The 25,072-nt window shown below is 40.5% G+C and overlaps 1 protein-coding gene across 2 annotated transcripts in view; it reads left to right on the top strand.

The window, feature by feature from the left end:
• The window catches only part of TMEM245 (transmembrane protein 245), a 51,363-nt gene extending 26,458 nt beyond the window's left edge, over positions 1 to 24,905 (top strand). For both annotated transcript variants that reach the window (XM_082194798.1, XM_082194797.1), the window contains 11 exons: positions 4,796 to 4,900; positions 5,489 to 5,571; positions 6,693 to 6,783; positions 8,040 to 8,138; positions 8,656 to 8,787; positions 9,354 to 9,476; positions 13,737 to 13,882; positions 19,752 to 19,852; positions 20,320 to 20,494; positions 21,499 to 21,693; positions 23,655 to 24,905. In XM_082194798.1, coding sequence (XP_082050924.1) covers positions 4,796 to 4,900; positions 5,489 to 5,571; positions 6,693 to 6,783; positions 8,040 to 8,138; positions 8,656 to 8,787; positions 9,354 to 9,476; positions 13,737 to 13,882; positions 19,752 to 19,852; positions 20,320 to 20,494; positions 21,499 to 21,693; positions 23,655 to 23,700 — 1,296 coding nt within the window. In that variant the 3' untranslated portion in view covers positions 23,701 to 24,905. The remainder of the gene's footprint in view (positions 1 to 4,795; positions 4,901 to 5,488; positions 5,572 to 6,692; positions 6,784 to 8,039; positions 8,139 to 8,655; positions 8,788 to 9,353; positions 9,477 to 13,736; positions 13,883 to 19,751; positions 19,853 to 20,319; positions 20,495 to 21,498; positions 21,694 to 23,654) is intronic.
• Positions 24,906 to 25,072: the final 167 nt, after the last annotated feature.

The raw sequence follows: 25,072 nt of genomic DNA, 5'->3' as shown, positions 1-25,072 counted from the left end.
CTACAGTCCCAAGTTGTTAACATCACATGGCTAAATTTGCTTATTTGTTTCAGGGTGGCCTTATTTATGCTTGCATAGTTGAACTTTTTGTTCCTTTAATGTGACCCATGTATAGAAGCGCTATGAGACAGCAGTGCAAGTGTATAAAGAGTATATAGTACCGTATTTTTCGGTAGGACACACTTTTCCCCCTCCAAAAATGAAGGGGAAATCTGTGTGCGTCCTATGGGGCGAATGCAGGCTTTTGCTGAAGCTTGGAGAGCGAGAGGGGTCGGTGCGCACTGTTCCCTCTCGCTCTCCAGGCTTCAGGAAGCTATCAGCAAGCTGTGGGAGCCCGAGGGAGTTCCCACAGGGCTCCCTAGGCTGCGGATAGCAGCCTGGTGCCCGGAGCGCGGGGCGCGCTGAAGCAGAGCGCCCCGTGCTTTGGGCAGATATCCGCAGCCTGCTGCCTGGAGCGCGGGGGGCGCTGAAGCAGAGCGCGGGGGGCGCTGAAGCAGAGCGCCCCGTGCTTCGGGCAGACATCCGCTGCCTAGGGAGCCCTAGGGAGCGCGGGGCGCGCTGAAGCCACGGCTGGGGGGGGATAATTTCCCCCCTTTATTCCCCCCCCCAAAAAACTAGGTGCGTCCTATGGGCTGGTGCGTCCTATAGGGCGAAAAATATGGTAATCAATAATAAAAGAGCAACATAAACCATTGTTCTTCTTTTTACTCCCTGTGCAGGCACACAAAGAGGGTCCTGTACAGAGCACAATTCAGAAACATGTAGAGCTTAAACTAACACATATTTAGGAGCCAACTGCAGCCGCTGAACTAAGCATGCATGCTGTCAGAGATGGACTCTACACCTTCCTGCTCAGTTCTTCAACTACCACCCAGCAGCACCATGGAAAATATTTCTGAGATCTCATGATTCCACTCACTCTAATGTTCTGTTCTGTTCTCTCTGTCTCTCTCGTTCTCATGTGTATGTGTGTGTTCTCTACTTTTGATTCCACTTCACTGGTATTTGATGTTACAATTGTAGTGAAGCGTCTGTGGTGCAGCGACTGTTTTAAAATTGCAAAATGCATAGGAGACAATGACAAACCACTGATAAATATGACAATTATAATACAGTGGTGCCTCGCAAGACGAAAAGAATTCGTTCCGCGAGTCTTTTCGTCTTGCAATGTTTTTCATCTTGCGAAGCACGGTCCGTTGCAACTGCGCCTCTTCAAGCGGCTTTAAAAGAAAAGCGCAATACGTTTTCGTCTTGCGAAGCAAGCCCATAGGGAAATTGGTCTAGCGAAGCAACGCAAAACCGAAAAACCCTTTCATCTAGCGAGTTTTTCGTCTTGCGAGGCATTCGTCTTGCGGGGCACCCCTGTATTTCTGTAAGAGAAGAGCACAGGGTTTAGAGTGGTGTTTGCTGTCAGAAGATCATCAATATACACACATGTGGGTGATGCTTTTGGAAAGAGCTTCCTGTCTCCCAAGTGAATGGTTAATAATGCCTTGGCTATACACAGCTAGTGTTGGTGACTCAAGTTGTTTACCTTCTCCAGATGTGGAGGTAATTGTTTCAGTTTATGAAGAGGAGACCAAGGAACGTTCTTCCCTTCACTCTCCAGGTTGTGATGTGAAGTACCCACGCAAATCAATATTTGTGCCACTCCTTTCTACATCATTAACACTTCCACCGCTCCCACCTTTTGTCTCTGGGCTGGGAACATCAGGTGTCTCTTAGGAGTTCCACCAAGGTGGTCATTGGGGCTGTTCATGTTTGAAGAACAGAGATCCTTTGTTCTCTATCCCTCGGTCATGTTTACTCCCCAATCCAGGTAGAGACTACTTTACCCTAGAGGGAAAGGTACTGCTATGCTGCAACCTAGATCCCTACAATCACAGTGGCACCAGCATCTTCCTTCCCTTGAAGGTTGCTATGAGGCTCACTAGCCATCTTTATGTCTTCTGGATTACTGCTGCTTAGGCCTGGCAACTGTGTCTAAACTCTCCTGGGGTTATGATGATGTGTTTATATAACATTTTACATACTTTAACATGACTTCCCTTCTCTTTCCATGGTTCATTTTGCTTATCTTACATCCCTGCGTATTTTATAATAACTATTCCAATCGGTTTTCCTCTATTACATCCATCAAAAATTATTCATGTTGAATTTATCTTAATGCTGCCAGCATTTTCAGCTGTACACAGTTAATTTCCATATACTCAGTAAACGTTTTCCAATCTTCTTTAAACGTATGTTCTTCTTCTATCTGTTAAATCTGCAAGTTATGCTTGTTTTGTCAACTGAAGTTGCCAATCTTCTTTAGTTGGGACCTCACATACTTTCCATTTGGGGGCTAACAAAACATGGGCCACAGTTGTTGCATACATAAATAACCCTCTCTGAAACCTGGGGATTTCAGTCTGAGTTATCCCCAGCAGAAAGGGCTCTAGGTTTTTTTTTTTGGGGGGGGGGAGTAATTCCCAGTTCATTATAAATCATTTCCCAATACTCTTTTACGTTTTTACATGTCCACTACATATGAAAAGAACCTTCCCTCCACCTCTTTACACTTCCAGCACTTATTTGATTCTGTCTTGTAAATCTTAGCAAGCCAACTCGGAGTTAGATACCATTTATGAATCATTTCCAAATAGTTCTCTTTCAAAGAATAGCATGCTGTAAATTTCAAGTCACTTTCCCAAAGTTTCTCCCAGAGGCTTAAATCTATGTTGTGTCCTACATCTATTGCTCAGTGCGTCATTGAGGCTTTAACTAGTTCGTCTTTTGTTCCCCATTCTAACAGGTTATATACATTGTAGACGAAAGTTTATCTTTGTTTTGCAGGAGTTCTTTTCTGAATTGTGAGCTTTGGTCCAAAAAAACATTCTTTCTGTCTAATTTAAACATATAGTATAACTGATGATATTGCAACCAGTCCATAACTTGGCTCCTTAGGTTTTCCATTGATTTCAGTTTGGGTTCCTTCCCAGTGAAATACAGCTATTCCCCGTCAGCCGCCTATTGTCTATCCATATTAACTCTCTTAATTGTAATTCCCTCTATGGGAGATAGCCATAAAGGTGTAAATTTTCACCTTCCAATACCAAAGGCATGCATGCCAGCCAAATTTTAAGTTGTGACCCTCTAGATCCAGGATGTCTGCATTATCCAGTGTAATCCATTCTTTTAACCAACACAAAATAAGATGTATTATTAACCAAAATAATACATTTGCAGGTCTGGCAGAGCAAAGCCTCCTCCATCTTTTATATCTATCATAATTTTATGTTTAATTCTTGGCTTTCCCCCCTGCCAAATAAATTTGGAAATATCTTTTTTCCATTCTTTAAAGCAGCCTGAATTGTTTACAATTGGGATTGTTTGGAATAAAAAGAGCATCCTGGGCAATAAATTCATTTTAATGGCTGAAATTCTACCTAGCAGGGATGCTTCATTCTCTCCCATATCTCCAACATATCAAATGTTGCAAATGTTCAATATCTTCTGAAGTTTCATTGGTTGCTTTCTGCATTGCCATCCATGCCAACATTCACAGGCCTTCTGGTATCCATAGCCTTGTCTGTTCCTTGCTCCCCGCCCCCCCCCCCAATATCCCAGACCCAGAGCCATTTTCTCTCCTGGTTAATGTTGGTATCGGCGCCAAAACCAATAACAAACACAGTTCTGCTATTATTGGTACTGATATCCGTGCTGATCACACTGCCTCTTGCACATACTCTTCTGGCTTATTCACAGACCATGGCTTCCATCTCCTCATTTCTGTTTTGCTTCTGGTTTCACAAACAGCATTTGTGCCTCTTACTACTGAATTTGAAAACTCCCATTTTACTGCTGGTATTGTTGGTCCCCATAGCTTCATGTGCAAACCAGCGGTGCTGCTTATGTTACCTGCACCTCTCCAAGTCACTAAAGACTTGTGAGACAAATATTGTGTTGATTTTACTGTTTTCTGATCATACTCTGAGGACAGTGCCTTCAAAGACGGGTGGTATAAGTTACATCTGGTGTTAGCAAATGGGCTAACAGAATCTACATTTAAAACCGTGTAAGTTTGCTCAAACATAGGCTCTCGGCAATTAAATAAATGACGTGGCATACACTAAATGTGTGTATATGTGGAAGCACCCTGGCTTCCGTTGATGGAAAGGAGTTTGATGGTTAATGTTTTTGAAAATCATTTGGAGTTACAAAGGCACCAAGTTAGCAGCTTATTACAGGCTGTACTTTCCATGCATAGATAATGACCCTCTGATTATTAAGTCCGCGAAGCTGAGAAATTAATAGAAGTTGCTCTTGAGTCTGGTAAATAATGTTAAACTATTTTCAAGGTTATTGTTCTGTGTTGTGGTGCTGAGTAATAAAATCTCTCTTAATATTTCTCAATTCTAGTTCTGTACTCTCTGTCTTATGTGTCAATGCACCTATATTAGTACGCTTTCTTGCAGTCAACATGTTAGTTCCATGCTTAGTCAAGTTTAAACTATTCCCATTGAAATCAGTAGGACCTGTTAGTTATGACTAAGGCTGCAATCCTGTGTCCACATCCATGAGAATAAGCCCTACTGAATTCAATAGGTCTTCTGAGCAGAGATGGCTTGGATTGTGTTGCATGTCTCATGGATTTCTGTGGGCCTGTTCTAAGCATGGTCTAAGTCTGGATCCAACCAAATTTCACTGAGAGGAAAGGCTGCTAGTAGGGTTTGAGTATGTTTACGTGCAATTTTGATTTCTAAATGTTCAATGACTTTTCTGTTTTACCTTTTCCCCTTTTTGTTCTGCGCAGATGATCGTGTGGCTGGAAAAAATGCTAGATAAAATCATTAGCATTTTCATTATATTTGTGCTAGTGATAGGCACCCTTCTGCTAGCTCTGCTCCTTACAGCAAAGGTACTGAGTCCAATTAAATACAGTACATAGTTGCCTGGTTCTTTTAACTTTGTTATGTTTAACTTTGATATGTGCATGACTGTTTTTTAATAAATACTTTAATTTCAATTTTCAACGGATATATGACAGGGAAAATAACTGTAATGAAATCAACAAATATTTAGGCATGTATTTGCATGACTATTGGGGAAAGTATACTGTACTACAAAAATGATAGTAATAAGATATTGCTATATATAAACTAGTGAAAAATTCACAATGTTGGGTCCTTATGAAGAGTCATTTTGGCTCTTTGTGGGCTCTTGGTTGATTCTGGTTTGCAATTGGTTTGGGAAAATAATATTGTCACTTAACCCCTGAGGCCAACCTTACTTTAGGTTATCTGTCAATAGCAAAATATCTGGTTTAGTTTATTGCCTTGAGGCTTACGTAGCTTGTTATATTATGACTATATTGCATTGTCTGTATTGCACTAAAAATGTTTTAATGTTGCTTTTAAAGCCTAGGCTTCATTGCCTTTCCATTAATTTGGAACATGATGTATGCTAAGTTGCATTAATTTCATTTATATTTTCCCTCCTAACTTAGGTGCACCAAGAAAGCGTGCATATGATTGAAGTCACAAGCAGCTTGATCAATGAAACTGTAGCCAATCATCCAGAATGGGCCAAGTAAGAATACTGAAATAATGTGATAGAATTTGGAAGAACAAATCTGTCAATGCCATACCCAGTAGTGTACAAATGTTCTCTTAATCTTAAGTCCACAAATACGGTTGGCACCAGTAGAGGCAGGATTTCTCAAAACAAATTACTTTCTTAGAATCCTTTGTTGAGGAGGAGGAGATTTGGTCATTTGATATAACTGCAGATTTATGTTCTTCAGAACATTTAACTTTGGATTAATACCCCTTGTTATCATTTAAATCAGGGGTCAGCAAATTTTTTCAGCAGCGGGCCAGTCCACTGTCCCTCAGACCTTGTGGGGGGCCGGACTATAATTTTTTTTGGGGGGGTGAACAAATTCCTATGCCCCACAAATAACCCAGAGATGCATTTTAAATAAAAGCACACATTTTACTCATGTAAAAACACGCTGATTCCCGGACCGTCCATAGGCTGGATTTAGAAGGTGATTGGGCGGAATCCGGCCCCCAGGCCTTAGTTTGCCTACCCATGGTTTAAATCCTTTTTCATTGGGAACAATTAAATTTATAAATAGTAGGAAGGGAGGAATTCTTAATGCTACTGATATTACCAGAGCTGATATTACCAGGCTGTACTACTTTGCAGAATGCCTGTGTTCAGTGTCAAGAGACATGAATATTTTCTTTATAGGAATCAACCCCAAAACTATATTCCACTATATGATGAGAGTGATTCCTATAGAAGCATGCTGTTTGCCTTTGATCTAGATAAGCCTGCCATATTGTTAGAAAATGGAAATTGTTAGTAAGATGATAGTTTTTTAAAAAAGAAGCCTGTGTATATATGTAAGGGTGCATTTTACTGGATCCAAAGAATCACAGGACTAGTTTATGCCCCAGGGAACTTCAGGTTTATATTCCTTCAACAACAGCCCAATGCACCAAGTTTTAAATATCTTTTGAAATCCTGAGTATACTTCTAAAAGCAAACAATTAAATGGCACAGGGATCTGCTGTTTGGGGGAGGGGGATAAAAATCCCACCAGGCATGGCTAATCAGTATTTTGGTATCTCGGCCGATTATTATAATGACACAAACAAAATCTGTAATAGTAATATTTTTTTAAATTTACTTTTTAAAACCAGCTGGCTTCCTGAAGCTCAGGTTTTTCAAAAAGCTTTGAATTCAGCTGCCAATAATGTCTATCAGTATGGCAGAGAATGGATAACACATAAGGTAAGGATGAAACCAGTCTTTCTGCAACTACCATAAATGCTATAGAAGAGCTAGTTGTTATGCCCACTATCCATCAAATCAAGAAAATACAGTTCAGTAAAGAAATTAAATTAACAGCAGAAAGTTTAAATCTCGGCTCAGTTTAAAGAACTTGAAAATGGGATCATTCCAAGGAAAAAGAAGGGAATAGTCTTATTACTTGATTATAGGGATTACCAAGTTAGAAGACAACTAGGAGAGATGCCTTTTTTCAATGTCTTCAGCTAAGAAATCAGTAAACTGCTGCTCACATATAGTACCCTGAAGGATTTACAAGCTTTGAAACACTTATTTCAGATGTTTGTAATGTGCTTAATTTATAAAATCATTGAAGATTTGAACACTTGGCCCCACTCTGTGGTTTCACATACGTGTTGAATAGAACAGGGAGCAGACTAAAGCTCGTTGGCATACCATGAGGCAAAACAATAATGCCCGGGTGCCACTTTTTAGAAATAGCCATTGAGACAGTAGAACCACTGGAGCACAGTCTCCCCAATCCCTGGCCCAGGCAGCTGTTCCAGAAAGATTCCGTGACTGATGGTATTGAAAGCTGCTGAGAAGTCCAGGGAAATTGGGAAGATCATGCCACTCTGGGCGGTTCCTAACACAATATTAAAAATACGATAAAGCATCAGATATTTAAAACTTCCCTAATAGATGTTGACAAAAAATGTCCTGGAGTTGCATGGCAATGACTTGTTCTAGCATCTTTCCACAAAAGGAACTATTGGTCAGCCAATAGTTAGAATGCCCTCGTGGTCCAGAAAGGTCATTTTTAGGAGTGGTCTCCTAAATGCCCTTTTCAAAGCAGCTAGGACCACTCACTGTCCACTGCTTTTACAAGGAAGCCACATGTACAATGCTTCCCTGGGCAGGGTCTGCTAGACTGCCATACACTAGCTTAATTTTTTTTTGTTATGAAACAAACAAAAAATATATTAATAGTGTTTATGGATTAAAGGAACAAAAGATTACTTTACAAAAGGGGGAGAAAACAGCTTAGCTGAACAGCTAGTGGCTACTGGCTTTCTGCGACTTTTGCAGTATTGCTTGCAGCAGAATAAATGAAGGGAATCCACTCAAGATGGATTACTCTCTTTAGCTAGCAAATTAGTAAAGAAATGTAAACAAAATTAGATTTCCTGATACTGTATTCACTTTGACATGTTGCCTTTCAGTTATTTTGACATAAAACTCCCTCTTGTATGTTGTAGCTCCACAAAATATTAGGAGACAAAGTGAACAACACCGCTGTGATTGAAAAACAAGTTCTGGAGCTCTGGGACAGACTATATCATTCGTGGTTTGTGAAAGTAAGTATCCCAGTCTATTGACTCAGGGCAAATTAATATTAGTGATATTGGCAAACTGAAAAGACAAACCCCACAGTTAAATAAATTCAGTATCTCCTGGTTCTTGTACTTGCATGAAGGGAATCGGGTAGGAAATGACTGAGCTCAAGGTTTGCTTCTAGGGTTGGGCGATGTCAGCATTTCAACATAACAATCAACCGGCCAAACATCGTTAAGGCAGTTTCACCCCAGCGCTGGTGGTGGAGGGAGTCAGGTGCAGGCAAGCCCCACCTGTGATGTACCGCCAGGTGAAGACATCATCGCACTCTGGCTCCCAAACCATTAATTATGTATCGATATATCGCCCAGGCCTATTTGCTTCTGGGTAAAATTGTCGGGTGGATGGGGAGAATTTGAGCAGGCTCAGAGAGTTACAGTTTTAATAGTGTGTGTGTATCCCTTGGAACTTCATGCATTCCTTAAATAATTCCCAGAAATTTTTTGAGCACCAGTTAAATGTTTCTCGCTTATTTTACAGAATGTAACTCATTCAGGAAGACACAAAGGACACAAGCCACATTTAAACCGTCAAAACAGCTGGCCAGGTGACATGCTTGATTGGCAAGATGTTGCCTCCTTTATTCATGAGAACATTGAGACATTTCTTTCGGTACGTGCCTTTAATAGTAAAATGCTATCAGTTGTCTCACTGATGTCAGATAGATTGTTTCTAGATCTATTTTCTTTACGTATCCAAGAACTGCTCTTTTTAGAGACAGGAGAGTCTGACATCCAGTTATATTTTTGATTATGTAAAGGAATTTGAAAGACCAAAGTATATGGAAGATATCTGTTCCTGTTTTTTCCAAACTGGATTCAAATATCTAAATATATGGTGTTAAATTCATGGGGAAAAATATTCAATTGAGCAAAACAAAAAAAAAAAAACCCAAAAAAACACCACCCCCTGCTTGTTTATGTTTTACGTTATATTTCACCTATTAGGCTAGGTGGTTTTATATTTTTCGTGGTAGTGTTTCAACATAGTTTGAGTCAATTTGTATTTATAACAAAGAAAATAGTGGGGCTTTCCAGTCACAAGATCCACTGCTGTTGGCACTGATGCTAACAAAAATCTCCATATGACCCTGACACATTACGTATTGAAAGCACAGTATTTTTCAAAACAGTTCTGCTAAGCTATTGACTTCAGGATCTGATTCTGCTCTTTTCCAGATCCTGGAATCCCTCTGGATAGTGATGAGCCACAATGTGAGCCTCCTTTTCACCACAGTTACAACTTTAGTAACTGTTCTATTTTACAGTGGCACTGCTCTTCTCAATTTTGTGCTTTCACTGGTAAGTGCAGGGGTTTTGGTTGTTGTTTTTAAAAAGGGTTTACATGTCTTGAGGCAGTAACTTTCTTGAGTTTACTTATTCTTGAGCCTACTCATTGAGAGGATCAGCTATATCTTGGGCTGTTCAGTGTACACCATCTCCTGAAGAGGTTTCAGGACCACAACTTGGTTTTCCATTAACAATCTCACTAAATCCTACAGGCTTTATGCTTTTCTCTCTGCTGAGACACTTAAGGCAATGCATACACACCCCTTAAATGAGTATTGCACTGTTTTATTATGCTCTGATGGTGCCAAGTAGAGAAAAAAGAGATTTTTCTTGCCTGTGAATTCTACATTTTTGCCAGATAGCTTCTGCCCTGTAGAGTGGCCGGTTAAGAGTGTCAAGAGTGTGTTAGTCTGCATGAAGCAGAGCCAGCCAGCCCAAGAGGTAGGGCATACAGGGGCAGTGAGAGGGAGGTGTTCCAGCATGCGGTGTTGCTGCGCATCTTTCCTAAACCTGGACAGAGAAATCGACCAACAAGGCTTTGAGGAGTGCCCTGGCTCTTGCCAAATTTGGTGAGAGCTAGGAGCGTTCCTGCATGCCATGCTGCCAATTGGCTTCATGGGGAAATTGAGTGGCAATGCATGGAGGAGTGCTCTGACTCCTGCCAAGTTTGGAGAAAGTCAGGGTTATGGCAGTGGCAGAAGTTTGAGGGGAATGGGGCGGGGTAGATAGGAGGTAGCAATTCCCATTTTGACTCAGGTGGCAAAACTGACCAGGCCACCCCTGGTATGAAGTAAGGGCTATTCTTTAGACATTAGATAGTCATTTCTGGTACCTTCCTAGCTCAGCTCTTTGGTCACATCATCTGCAATTAAAATTATTCTGTTAACTGCTGCACAGAGTGGAGAGCACCTCAGTATCTAAACCACTGTCTGGCAAATAATAAAAATAATAAATTTTATTTATATCCCGCCCTCCCCAGCCGAAGCCGGGCTCAGGGCGGCTAACAACACTAAAATAGTGCAACAACACTAAAATAGTGCAACATTGAGTAGACTATCAATATTTTATTTGCACCAGTCTCTGAAGAATGACAGGTAACCTGTATGCAGTAATATTTTGGTGAGGAGAAAAGTTATAGCAAACTCCATTCTTCCTATATTCCTAAGAGGGTAATTCCATATCAATTGATCTGATTTTCTTAATATTTTGTACACTTGCTGAATGATCAAAACTAACTTTAAATCTAAAATTTATCTCATCCCATTTTTGGGTTATGAGGGTTTGAAAGTTTAAAAAAATAACATTTTTGGCCTTGCCAGACTACACATAAACCTACAAAGCTCAGCCCAGATTTAAGATATTTCAAAACTAAAAATACCAATCTCTTCAGAACTTGATGGACTTTAATATGATATGTCACATGATGGGTTTACTTTAAATTTTAAAGTTAAGTTACAAAATTTTAAATTTTAAAAAGTGATTAAAAAAAATTAATACGGTTTTTAAAATCCCCGAAAGTTTATTGATTATGTAATATTTCTAAGAGCTACTTGCAAATTTTTTTTGCATACATGTCTACCTTATTGGGTTCTATTTAGGATAAATGGGTCTTATTGGAGTAAAATATAACAGAATAAACAAAACTTCAGACAAAATATCAGTTACTTCAGGCATTTCATTAGAAAGTTATTCAATTGAAAGGTATCTGAAAAACTAATCAGGCTATTCTTTAAAAAATATGTTCCAAAATGTGTTGCTTTAAATACAAAGTTTTATTTGGCAAGAGTGGAGAGAGCTTTATGTTAGCATGTGTGGCTATTTTTTTTATAATTTATTATTATAATTTTTTCAGCGTTTCCTTTGATTCTAAATTTGGCATACACAGCTGTGTGGCACAACTAGTCATGTTAGAAGTGATTTTTTTCCATTTAAGTTTTGTGTTATGACAGCTGCAATGCTTGTGGGAAATTTAATGGCTGGAACATAGCCCCGGGGCTATCACCTAGCTATTGGATATTGAGCTGGCTTATGTCAAGGGCTCTGGCTTGGGAATGTGTGATTCCCCCCCTTAAACATACAAGCAATGACCTGTGCTAAGACGCTATTGCAGGTTTTGCTGGGTGATGGGAAAACAACCACAGCTTTCTCTTTAAAAAAAAATAATGCTAGAAAAGAAGGGTTTGCTAACAGTGTTGGCTCCCTTAGTTGCAAAAAGCTGAGTTGGTAAAGAATGGAAAGAATATCTGCCCTTTGGGTTGGATAATCAAAATACAAACTTCAGTGCTATTGAAAAGAACTTGAAGCTAACTTTTCTACATTTAGAAAAATCAAAATGGCAATGTTGGATTCTTAAGGATTTTTTTTAATCACCAGAAGTATTTCCTGATTATAATTTGAATTGGAAATGGAGAAAATGAAACCATATTGTCAGAGCTGCTTCCAGATCCTAGCTCACAGAGGATCACGCTAGCCAGCGATCATTTAGTAAAAGTCTTTATTGAGTTACATTTTCCATTCTCAAGCTGCTGCGTGCAACTCTACGTCTAATGGCTAGATCGGCGAAGTCCCGTCTGAGTCTCCGCCCCTTGCGCACCAACTTAATACCCTAGCCCTGCTCCACCTTTTCCGCCTGACTGTTCTCCTCTGGGTCCCTCTGCCCCCCGGGGTCTCTTCCTTCCTGGATTCTTCTGACGCCGACCCCCCGGACTCTCCTGTCTCCTTGCGCCGGGCTTTAGGACCTGGCTCTCTTTCAGGGCTGCCTACTGCGTCACTTCCCTGTGCATTTGAACTTGGCGCGCCCGCCCAACTTTCCACTTTCCGTCTGACCGTTTCTTCGCTCCCCGATGGAGGTGTGGCCACTCCTGACTCATGCCCTCCCCCCTGTTGTGAGCTGCCAGCGCTTGATCCCTGGCTCTCTTCCTTTTCCCTGCTCTCTGGCGGTGACGCTGGTCCCGATTTCCAACTGCTCTCCTCTGAGTCCCCTCTGGCTCTATCTCCCTGGGGTGTCCCCCTAGGCTCCCCCCTTGCCCTGGCCACTGGTGCTCCTTTCTGTGAATCTTCTGATTCACTGGAAAGACTCGGAGATCTCGGGTCGTCGTCATCACTCATCTTTTCCTCTGCCTCCTCCCCCTCGCTCTCTGTTTCCTCCCTTGCCCTTGCCTCTGCTCCTGAACCCCTGACACATATTTTTTATGTATGTATCTAAATATATTAAAATCCTTTGGTAACTGCAGCAAAAGTGCTTTTTTTAAAGAAGAAATTTGGAGCTTGCAAAAATAGAAAGGTGCAAATCTGGTAGGCAATTAGTAAAAAAATCTAGCAGACACAGAATTATCCATAAAGAACAGTACTGTAAAATATAAAACAGATGTATACAGTGTGTCCACTGATGCAAAATAAAGTGTAACAGATTAGTGCAGCTCAGGGAAGCTTTGCCATCAATCTTGGGCTTGGCGGGGGAGCGGTGAGTTACCTATAGTCCCAAACAAAAGTTAAGTGGCTTGGTTGATCTGAGGTTTGTGAATGTCACCAGACCTTTGGGTAATGAACAGCCACCAAATAGCTGCAGTCTTCAGGGCCACCTTTCCCTCTTCGTATCTTCATATGGTGTGCATGTATTCCTACACTGCAGTCAATAAAACTTTTTTAATACCACATATCAGGACTCTAATTCTGAATAATGCTGCAGCTAACATAAAAACGATCATTTCTTTCAGGTGGAGGTTATTAGATTGATCAGTGAATGTGGATGGGTCAGAGTGTAATATTGTACCCATTTCCTGCAATATTTTATTGCTAAAAATAACCTAGTTAAGGCAAAGATTGGGTGAGATGGAATGTTTGCAAATAATGCCATCACCAAGCAAGGCTATTCCAAAACGTTTTGTTGCCCAAGGTGGGTTTCATCTAGTATGTTAAACAGCGTTTAATTCCCTGCTCAGTTATATTAAGAGGTGCAAAGCAGAATTGCACTCTTCCCCACCCCCATCATACTACAGTGGTACATCTGGTTATGAACTTAATTCATTCTGGATGTCCGTTCTTAAGCTGAAACCGTTCTTAACATGAGGTGCCCTTTCACTAATGGGGCCTCCCGCTGGTGCACGACTTCCGCTCACACCCCCGGGGCAAAGTTCACAACTAGGGGCATCTACTTCCATGTTAGTGGAGCTTGTTACCTGAAGCATTCGTAAGGAGGACGGTGCGTAACTTCAGGTTCCACTGTATGTTTCTAGTTAACACTCAGCTGCTTTATTTCTTGTCTGTTTGCAGGTGATTTTCCTGACCACATTGTTCTACCTTTTAAGTTCCAGTGATGAATACTACAAGCCAGTGAAGTGGGTGATCAACTTGACTCCCTTGTCACAGCCTGGCCCTTCCTCCAATATAGTTGGCCAGTCTGTGGAAGAGGCCATAAGGTGCACTGTTACTTTCTTACAAATTGTATGATAAGTATAGTTTTGGGGTATGTCTTCTTTGTTCTGTTAATTCATTTTCCTTCTGCACCGCCAGGTCACAGGGTTGGGCTCAGGCTCCTCCCATGCTAAGGAAGGCAGGAGAAGCAACTTATCGGGATGTGGGTGCCTCGCTGATTAGTTTTTGCTTCTGCCTTTCAATGAAGCGTGGGACGCGGGTGGCGCTGTGGTCTAAACCACTGAGCCTAGGGCTTGCCGATCAGAAGGTTGGCGGTTCAAATCCCCACATCGGGGTGAGCTCCTGTTGCTCTGTCCCAGCTCCTGCCAACCTAGCAGTTCAAAAGCACACCCAAAAGTGCAAGTAGATAGGTACCGCTCTGGCAGGAAGGTAAACAGCGTTTCCGTGCGCTGCTGTGGTTTCACCAGAAGCAGCTTAGTCATACTGGCCACATGACCCGGAAAAACTGCGGACAAACGTCGGCTCCCTCGGCCATTAAAGCGAGATGAGTGCTGCAACCCTAGAGTCGTTTGCAACTGGACTTAACTGTCAGGGGACCTTTACCTTTACCTTTCAATGAAGCAGTCTCTTCACTATTGCTCCTGCACTTCTTTTAAACTAAGTTTTATTCTCTCTATCTCCCCCCCCCCTTTTGCTATTTCCCCTTTTAGGCTTGCTTAATTGGCTCCCTCTTTTAAAATGGGCTGCCTTTTGCTTCCCATTTTCCCCCGTTTGGGCTCCTCTCCATTGGATTGGCTGCCTCCTTTCCTTTTCGTCACCAGAGCATGCCAAATAAAGTCCCATGACACCCTGTTGATTACCTGAAAGCAGAAGCTTGGGGTTCAGGGACTTTCTGACCAAAGTAATACCTAATCATTTTCCCCTTGAAGTTTTATTCTATATCTTTCATTTTTTATCGTATTTTTACTTTTTAAAGCACTATCTAGGTATGTAGAGTTTCTGCTTTGAAAGATGTAGCCTACATGTCTGGAATATATCTCAATTCATATATCTTGTTGGGCATGCCGGTTTCTGGTGTAGAGAGGAAGAAGTTGTGAACAATTTGAAAGGAGGAAGGGAGACTAAAAGAGTATATATGTTAAGGCTAAACAATTTTGCAGAAACAAGTGATCAGTTTTTTTTTTGTACTGGTGATGACAATTAGTCATAGGGAATGGTTATAGCTACAGTTAATTTTTTTAATCCTGTTTGCTTATTATTTTATGTGTAATGAATAGTTTAATGGCTATCAGTCTCTAGACCATATTCATTACAAAGTATTTCCATTATGACTTTCAGCTCATCTGAAAGGAGTTTGTTTGCAGGCATCTCCCAAGTTATGAATCTCACATTGCTATGCTGGGGAAAAAACATTTGCAGATTAGACAGTACTGACTAAATGTAACAATCTGCTTCTGTAAAAGGCAAATTAATGCTTTCATATCTGCTTTTGCAGAAACAATGGTTTGTTGCAACTTACATTTTTCCAGGAGCCAACTTTTGCTGGCTTTGGGAAAGTAATAGGCTTATTATAAAAACACAGGCTGCAGTGTAAAAATTAAGTACAGGAGTTCCAAATAATTGGATATGTATTTCTTGGACACCATTCTAGAAGATGAATTTTGAGTCCCCCATGCATGTTGCACTTTTAGCCACTTCCCTAAGGAAAACTATAGGGTCATTCCTACCCCATGTACACTATTTGTTGCATTTGAAGCCCAAGCGAATTGGAAGCTTCCACATGTGTTAGAAAAAGATCTGAAGTCACTGTGAATTTGCATGTGTGTGTTTCTCTTTGGACAACTTTATTTTTTTAATGGTACATTTCTGGGTCACATGGTGGAGAGCAGGCTCCAAATTCTCATGGTTTCAGTAAAATGACTATCTGGGTCTCATAGAGGAAATTCTTTCCATGCATGTTGATATGAAGTGGGAGGTGTGCATGACTATATGGTGGGCATGTCTACACCAGAGACTTTGCATGGCCTTCAGGAAATGAAAAGGTTGCCTTCCCCTGTCACAGAAAAGTTCATTCATTCTGTGAACTATTGGGATATGAGAATATTTCATACTTGACGCCAGAAGACAGGTTGGCTGCATCTGTTGTGTAAATAAGAGCATGTTCAAGGAATCCTTACCAGTCAAGGAAATGAACGCCTTGAGTTGGGGGACTCGAAAGCAGCCAAATTTGTATCCAGATGTATTTGCCATTTAATAGTATTTCTCTCACTTTTATAAAAGTGTACTGCAATAAACTGAGAGTGTAGTATTTTGAGAGTTTAGAATGAATTGCCTCAGCAGTAGGCTGGTTATTGATTATAGCTTAAGACTTTAAAGTTAAAACTGTTAGCTGTGGATGGTTCAGATGACAGTCACTCATTTTCATTACTACCTTACCATTCAGTAAAAATGGAGCCGCCTTGATAGAGTTATTCTTAAAACTAACAGGGCAGTACCTAACCTGTCTTATGTTCTGCGCAACCGAAGCAGAGATCGTTGAACTTATGTATCTCTGAGTTGCATGCACACCTTTTGCCTGAACCATTGTCCTCCCACTAAGTGGCATGCTCTTTTCTTCCTGAATGCACCAGACCCTTCTTCCCCGAAGCTCCCATTCTGCTTGCTCTGGTGGGGATATTGCACATTACTAAGTTGCACGTTGTCACGGCCTCAGTGCAATTTAGTGTGTGCGATATTTTCACATGAGTGCATGCACACGCGTATGGCTGTGGCTTAAAGTTACTGCAGGGTATGTTTCTTTACGGGGATGAATTAGTTCTGGAAGAGCCTATACCCATATCAGTATTTTTGCTCGAAACATGTTAGCCAGTGATCAGGTTTACATGAGTGCTTTCTTTCCGAGAAAGTTTTATTGCTTGCTTCATTTTCTTCATCCACCGTAAGAACCACAAACAATTATGTTCAATGGGCAGAGTGGTCTCTTTATCTAAAAAAAGAAAGAAAAAGTTTCCAAAAGTCTCTTTGCTAAACCACTCTCATTTTTCCTAAGACAAAATTGCCCATAATGCTAAAGGTAATTTGATGCAAACTTAACCTAATCTTGGTTACTGAAATCAATTATGATTACTTGTCATAATTGCATCAGGCCACTGCAGTCAGCGAATGAGCTTGATGATGGAAATGATATGGTGATACAATCTCCAGAGAAAACAATTCGTCTTCAAGCATATTAAAGTTTAAAGCATGTAATATGCTAAGGAAAACCAGCGTGAATGCTTGGCTGCAATCTCAACATCATTTAATTGGATGGGTTAAATGACGTTGGTAATCTGCGTGCAATTTGATGGTCTTTCAGTGCCAAGAGAATTGTACAATTAAGAATAGGACTTACAGCATTCTTGCATTGTCCCAGGTTATACTCTGTCTTGCATATACTTTTTAAACCAAGTATTGATGGAGTGGTGGTTCAAAATATATGCTTTGGGACTATTCCCCCCCCCTCCCCGGCTAGCTTTCTGAAATCATTGGAGTATATGATTTTTCCTCTCATCAATAATTTCTTCACTTTTAGACATTCACTGATTTTAAACCTAAATCTTTTATGAAACCTTTCTGGAAACAATATTATCAAGTGTAGCTTTTCAAACAGCAGCACTAAAGATGCTGAACTCAAACTCATTGATAAACCTGTTTCTGGGCTGCACCACTTCGGACTGCAGTTGGTGGCTCACATGATTGGAATGCTCCTCAAGGCACATAGAAATTAGCTTGTAAGAGAAATGAGTTCTAGTCTAGCCATCTCCCTGAAATGCTAGTTTTCTGTGTGCAAAGAATGTGCATGGAGGAGCATCCAGTCCTGTGAGCTTCCACTAGCAGTCTGCAGTTTTACCAGACCCAGTTTTACCACCTCACTGAGAAATAGGCCATAATTGAGATGGCTGCTGTTGACGTTTTGCTGTACCTAAATGAGGGAGCTCCACCTGTGAATGTAATTCTACCTTTAGTAAATTACATCCAAGCAGTTGTTACTGTTACACTATGCTGTGGAGTGATAAATGCTTTGCTTTATTTCTCTGAGACACGTGAAAATTCATGTATCAGCAAAGTTCCTTTTCTGAACTCAACATCTCCGTGGCTTCAAGTACATAGCCTGTAGTAATAAAACTTTCTTTATAAACATCCATACTGTCCAAACAATGCTCCTTCAACATTTTGCTGAAACTGTAAAACTTTTAGCCCATGGAGGTTTTTGCAACTCCAGTTAACTGGTATTCTACTTTTTCTTTTTCTTGCATAAAAGGCCCAAAGGAAAGTTTTCAAATTGCTTCGTATCATGAAATATTTTCTGTAATTTCAGATGTAACATCAATTCCAAAGGGTAGCTGATGTCTTCCATCAAATTCTCAGGCCAGATTAAAGATGCTGGTCTCTTTTTAAAACGATGCATCATAATAATACGGAGAAATATTGTGTTTTAAGTACCTTACACACTGGAACATTTTAATTATAAATGTTTAGCGAACTTTCCATTTAAGTGGGCTGGACATACTTCATATTTTATTTTAAGTACTTTGGCTTTGTCAGGGTTTTCTTTGTTACAGTTCAGCAATACCTTCCAAATTCCTACCCAGCTACAGTAATTAACAATTTTTAAATGTTTGCATTTCTATTTGCACAAATAGCACATTTCTTGAGTAGCTCCGGATAGGTTTTGTTAACTCACCACGGCTGCGTCTTTTGCAGAAATGTAGAGCAATGCTGTCTAGGCTTAGGGGGGTTGTGTTTTAATTGCATTTGAAAAGTTTGTGAATGCTGATGTGATGTCTAGAAGTTGCATATTTGAGGCAGACACATTTCATTCTGGACAGGAGTTCTTGCGGAGAAAGGTGTAGGTACTAAAATGTAACATTAGCAAAGGAATATGGGGGTCAGGAGGTTTTTTTCCTGGAGGATTCCGTCATAGATGTTTTATCCAGTATTTGAATTAAGATTCCTTTTGCAACAGAGCTGCAAACTAGGAAGCCTAGATCACTTTTCCCTTCAATCATAGATGTTGGGCACAAGTCAAATCTTCAGTCATAATTTTCTGGTAGTACCTTTAAACATCTACAGTGTTTAGCGCATTTAATATTAATACTTGCTTTACTATTTAATGCAGCAATTTATATACTGCTGAACACTATAGAATCTAAGTGATATTTTGGTCCCTAATCATACGTATATTGTGTCTGTATCATGCTTTTTGTTTCAAATTTTTCACATGCATTATGTTTGTCATCTTTACAACTACCTCATCAGCTAGATCAGTGTGGTTGCCATTTTGCAGGCAGTAGGGTGCTAAGGAAGAGTGGTTTGCTGAAGGAAGTCTAGTGGCTCCATGCCATTTGTGGCTCAGTCTGGTATTAGTCACTCTCTTGTTACATAGAAAGACTACTCGCTATATCAGAAGAATGTCAAACATCTGGTTATGAAGTGCTTACATTCACAGTTTCTAGGATTGTGAGAATATTTACATAGAAAATTGGGTATTCAGAGAGGTCAAAGATGCCAGGTCTGTATTCTTAGCACTGGGGAGGGAAGGTCTCAATTAAGAGCTGCTACATTTAATTTTTTATGTAGGTTTTGTTGTTATTTCAGGGTAAGCTACTTTTTAAAGTTTGTTTAAAAATAAAATAAATATTGTGAAAATAATATTATGAAAATAATAAAAAAGCACAAATACAAAATGAATAGATAATGACTAGGAAACAGCAAATTATCCTGAACTGTGGCAGGAAGTAGCCCTGAAACTTCATTTAGTGTGCCATTTGTGTAGCAAATAGCTTTGATCTTTAAGGTTTGTTTTAGCAATTTTTAAATACATATCTGCTGCTCAACTAATAGATTTTATATGGAATTATCTCATCCTTCTAGAGGTGTGTTTGATGCATCCCTCAAAATGGCCGGGTTCTATGGACTGTACACCTGGCTGACTCATACTGTCTTTGGAATTAACATTGTCTTCATACCATCAGGTGAGAAATTAAAAAAAAAAACAAGGTTGAGTTTATTTTTGTGTGTAATAGTGAGAAGGACTGTATCCACTTCTGGTAGTTGCCTCAAAATCATAACCAATTTTTAGCAATAGATGTATTGATGCTCAGAGCAAAGAATCATGTACACACTGGTCCTTAAATGAGGTGTCCATTTTTCAGGAAGATTAGCCATCTTTCGCTTCAGTATGATGAATCATCTTTTTCCACCTGAATGGCAGGATATAACTTTAAAAATGAATAAAGACGTAAGTCCATGGCTTAAGGCGCGACCAGGAACTTTGAATCCAAGACAAATTATACACTCTTGATTTGATCAGTTACACTGCATCTAAATAGTCCTGTGAATGTTAATGCAACTGTGTGCTGTGAAGAGATGAAACTATTTCCATTGACATAATTGTGTTTTTTAATTGTCATTTCTAACTCCAGCCCTTCTCTATCCTTAGCACTGGCTGCACTTCTTGGAGTTGTTCCATTTCTGGGAACCTACTGGGCAGCCATACCGGCCGTTCTAGACCTCTGGCTTGTACAGGGAGAAGGATGCAAAGCTGTGCTTCTCTTGGTTTGCCATCTGCTGCCAACATATTTTGTAGACACAGCAATCTATTCAGATATATCCGGGTAAATATTTCAAAATAGCTTCTTTACTATCATGGGAAAAATCATTCTGTAACAATACCTTAAAAACCCATATGAAACTGCTGAGGACCACAATACCTCAAGGACCACCTCTCCCCATATGAACCTACCCAGCCTCTGAGATCATCCTCTGAGGGCCTTCTTCACATGCCTCCTCCATGAGAGGATCAGAGGGTGGCAACACAAAAACAGGGCCTTTTCTTCAGTGGCTCCCTGCTTGTGGAATGCTCCTCCCAGGGAGCGTCTTCATTATAAACCTTTAGGTGCCAGGCAAAAACGTTCCTCTTCAGCCAAGCCTTTGGCTGATTGACATGCAGTGCCCTTTTAAAATGTGTTGTGGGAAGGGGGTTATCGGTTTGCTTTTGTTCTTATTTTATGTATCTTATGTTTTTTATATGGTAAATTTATGTGGTGAACTGCCCTGAGTTCTGTGAATGAAGGGTGGTGTACAAATTTTAATCATCGTTATCAACATAATCTAAAACTAATTTTTGTGCTTAACTATTAGATATAACCATAACCATAAAATTAGTTTTATTACTTATCTATTACATTAAGAAGCTGGACCAGTTTGCATAAGCCCGACCCAAAGGCCCTGGGCACGCAGTGCTTTCAGTGTGTGGAAGTCTCGTGATCCCAGAAGTGGTGCAGGAATAACTTGTGGGCAGTTAGTTGTACAGTTTTGTTCTGACACCATCAGTGTGCTCCACACACGTAGACCCTTATCCAAAGTTGCCTGCTTAGTTTCCCCAGAAACCCTCCACCATCTTGCATAGATGTTAAAGTTATAGCTTAACTGAAATATATTGTGCCTAGAGGAAGCACCCTTCTTTTAATATTTGTAATGCAGCTAATACTTTGGGCATATGACCCCTTTATAAATGTTCCTTTAAAAGGTATGCTTGGAAATGAATGCTAAATTTTTGGTGGGAAGGGGTTAGAATTAGAATATGATTGTAACTTAACTGGGCGTGTTGTGATTGCAGAGGGGGCCACCCATACCTGACGGGCCTTGCAGTAGCTGGGGGAGCCTATTACCTAGGCGTGGAAGGAGCCATCATAGGACCCATACTGCTCTGCACACTTGTGGTTGCTTCCAATATCTATAGTGCTATGCTTGTGAGCCCCACAAGTGCATTGCCCACGCCATCACAGATGCCTTGGCCTTTGCAGATATACCGGTAAGCTTCTACAGTAGTTGTCACATAGTATTGTCTCTTAGTAAGGTATTTCTTAATCTGCAGTTTACTGACCTCTCCCTTTATCTTTAACAACCAAAGGGCAGAAATAATAAATATTTGAAATATCTAGAAATCCAAAACACCCGGGGGCACAATCCAACCCAAAAGAAAAGTCTCTGATAATTAAATTATGCCCTCCTTTAGCTATTTGATCCCTGAATTTAGTTAGTAAGAAACAGCAAGCAGGGGAGAGGGGGAAGGGGGAGGAAGAAGTTGTGTTTCAACTGAGGAATCATGATACGCTGGACATAATAGATCACAAATTGTGGGGCAGCCCCCTTGGAAACCTCAAGACCCCGGGAGGCAATTCTGCAGAATGGGGAGCATCCTACAGCAGGCAGATCCAGATTTGACTCTGCAGCCACAGGAACTGAATAATAGAATCATGAAATTGTAGAGATGGAAGGGACCCGCGAGAGTCATCTTGTCCAACCCCCTGCAATGCAGGGATCTCAACTAGATCATACAAATAGAAGAGGCGTGGAGTACATGGGAGCTTCTGGCGGCAGCAGCTCCTCCAACTGCTTCCTTGGCCGGCTGGCTTGAGAAGGGCGTGTGAAGCACCCTGTTCTAGTTCTCTTCTTCTGTCAGTGTTCTGTTAGTATTGTAATTTGTATATGTTGATCAGTGGGCTGCAAATATGCAGCTGTGTGCACAGTTTCTATATCCACCTGTCTATCTGCCTGGTGCTTATAGTAAAATTAGTTTAGTAGTGGGGAGCGGGGGCGTGGGAGCTAAGTTCCAAAGAGCTGAAAAGCAGAGGTTTTACACTACCAGTGTGTTTCAGTGGTTAAGAGTGTTATATTAAGACCAGAGATGCTAACTCACTGGGTTCCCTTGGACGACTCCTTACAGTGGTGCCCCGCAAGACGAATGCCTCGCAAGACGGAAAACTTGCTAGACGAAAGAGTTTTCCGTTTTGGAGGTGCTTCGCAAAACGAATTTCCTATGGGCTTGCTTCGCAAGACGAAAATGTCTTGCGAGTTCCTGCGGGGTTTTTTCCCCTCCCCCCTTTTTCTAAGCCGCTGATCAGCTGATCCGATCAGCAGATAAGCCGCTAATAGCGCTAATCCGCTAATCCGTCAATGGGCTTGCTTCGCAAGACAAAAAACCGCTAGACGAAGAGAATCACAGAATGGATTCTTTTCGTCTTGCGAGGCAGCACTGTATCTCTCAGCCTATCCTATCTTGCAGATTGTTGTGAGGATATAAATAGAGCCCTGGTGTAAATGCAGGTCAAGATCCAACATTGTGCTATCAGAGGTGATGACAGGACTTCGCTTTCCTCTCTTTTCCCCTGGCCCCCACAGCTGCTCCAGAGTGTCCCCCAAACCTCCTGAGCAGGTGACGGGGGAGGGGGAGGGGAGGAAAATCCTGTTTGCACAAGCAGATGGTTGTTGTACAAGTGAGGTGCCAGAAATGGATGTCAATTCTAATAAATAAACAGTGTAACAAATTTTAATAAATATTTTTTGTACTAATGCCTAAGTGGACAGACTTAACAGCATATGCAGAAGAAATCTGTTAGCAAGACAGTAGATAAATGAGTGTCAAAATACATGGGTGCTCATTTTTTATAATTGATTATATTTATTTCAAGCTATTCCTTTAACTGCAGCCGTATTTAACCATAAATGTTGGGTCTTTTTCGCAAGTTCATTTCAAGTATAATATTACATTCAGGAATCCTGCATTGTAGTTTAAATTTGAGATTCAGTGGTCACAAGGAGGACCTCTGGTCAGTTCAAATTTTGGATAACTCTTCACACACACACCCCAAATACTCTCCATTTCTTTGTAACTTTTTGGGGAAGCTAAAAAAACTACTGGTTGTTCCAAGCATTCATAAATATTTTATCCTTTATTTTTACTGAAAGTTTTGATACCTTTCCCCCTTATAGGTCTTCTAGAGAAAGTCCTGAGGAACAGAAAACTGCCACGGAATGACACATGGAGTATTTAATTGCTTCTTTAGGAAGGACTCCTCTTTCTTATGCGAGCCTTGCGCTCAGGAGAGTCGTGGCCTTGGATCCCTTCTCCAGCTGTGCCTCCTGACAGCTTTCACTGACGCAGCATTCCCTGTTGAGCATCCCTGTTGACACACGTTGCCTTAGGTCACGCACATTTCCTTTGTAAGTGGAAGTGTCTGCTGCCTGTTGTTTGCTTATTACACAGACCTGGGATTTGGGTGCCTGGTTTGCCAAATAATTCCTCTTAAAAACCACACCTTGCATCAAGTTTTGTTGACTTGATTCTAGGTCGGAGCCTGTTGTAAATTCAAATTTGATATTAATATTTTTTTGCTACCTGCGTAATTAGATTCTAGGTGTTCAGTTCCCACAGCTTTTGCTCTTAGAATATTCTTGTCTCAAGGAGGTATAGCTATTAAACCATTAAAGTCTAGGACCTGCTAAAAGTTAAGTATAATTTTGTGCTGCTTTGTGAAGGATGCCTTATTGCAACTTCATAGTCACCTTTTAATCAGCTATTAGTAAGACAGCAATATTAGTCTTGTCAGGATGCTTTATCAGTGGTGGCTATATAACAGACTTACAGAATTCTTTGCAGTATGGCTTGGGGTGGTGGTGGTTTGAAACAGCTTTGTAACTAAACTTTTTCATCTAATCTCAGTTCAAGCAAATTTCTCTACTGATGAAGCATTATCAGTGCACTAAAGTAAAAACAGACAATGTACTCAAAATAATTTGTGCAAATTTATGAAGGTGCTATAATATTTTTTAGGAAATGTAGCACTGGATTAATCTATCTAGCTCTTACTAGTGATGAAGAATAGGATGTTGTTTACATTGTATTTTTAAAGGTATTAACAGAGTAATGAATCAGGGTGGAAAGAGAAATCTGTTCTATAGATTCTCTGGGTATGTTACTGAGGAATGTGACTCAGCATCAAGTTTTTTTTTAAAAAAATGTTTGTGAGCTAAAGCGTATAGCACAGGAATGTTCCATGTTGGCTAAAGGTTTTTGACTTGAAATATTGATTCGTTAGCACCAAAGAAAATAATTGTGATTTGGTGGTTAAGAGGTGACAAGCTAAAGACACTCAAAAATACTTGTTTAATGAATGGATTAAGACAAAGCACTTTTAATGGTTATACTTACTTAAAACAAAGTAAAACCATAATATCAAAGTGTCTGCTTCTACGTTTAGTCTTGAGTTCCTACACCAGTGCACCCATTGCATGCATTTCATATCCATATAGCTTCCCGTACATGAAATCTGTCAGCATCAGACTATATGGTAACTAAAGGGTTTGATCCTGTACACATTAATGGTTATTTAAAAAAACCTTGTGATGGC

The sequence above is a fragment of the Podarcis vaucheri genome, assembly GCF_965113315.1.
Source record: "Podarcis vaucheri genome assembly, chromosome: 13".
NCBI lineage: Eukaryota > Metazoa > Chordata > Lepidosauria > Squamata > Lacertidae > Podarcis > Podarcis vaucheri.
Note: the sequence above shows the minus strand (reverse complement) of the source record. Positions and strands in the feature narration are given on the sequence as shown.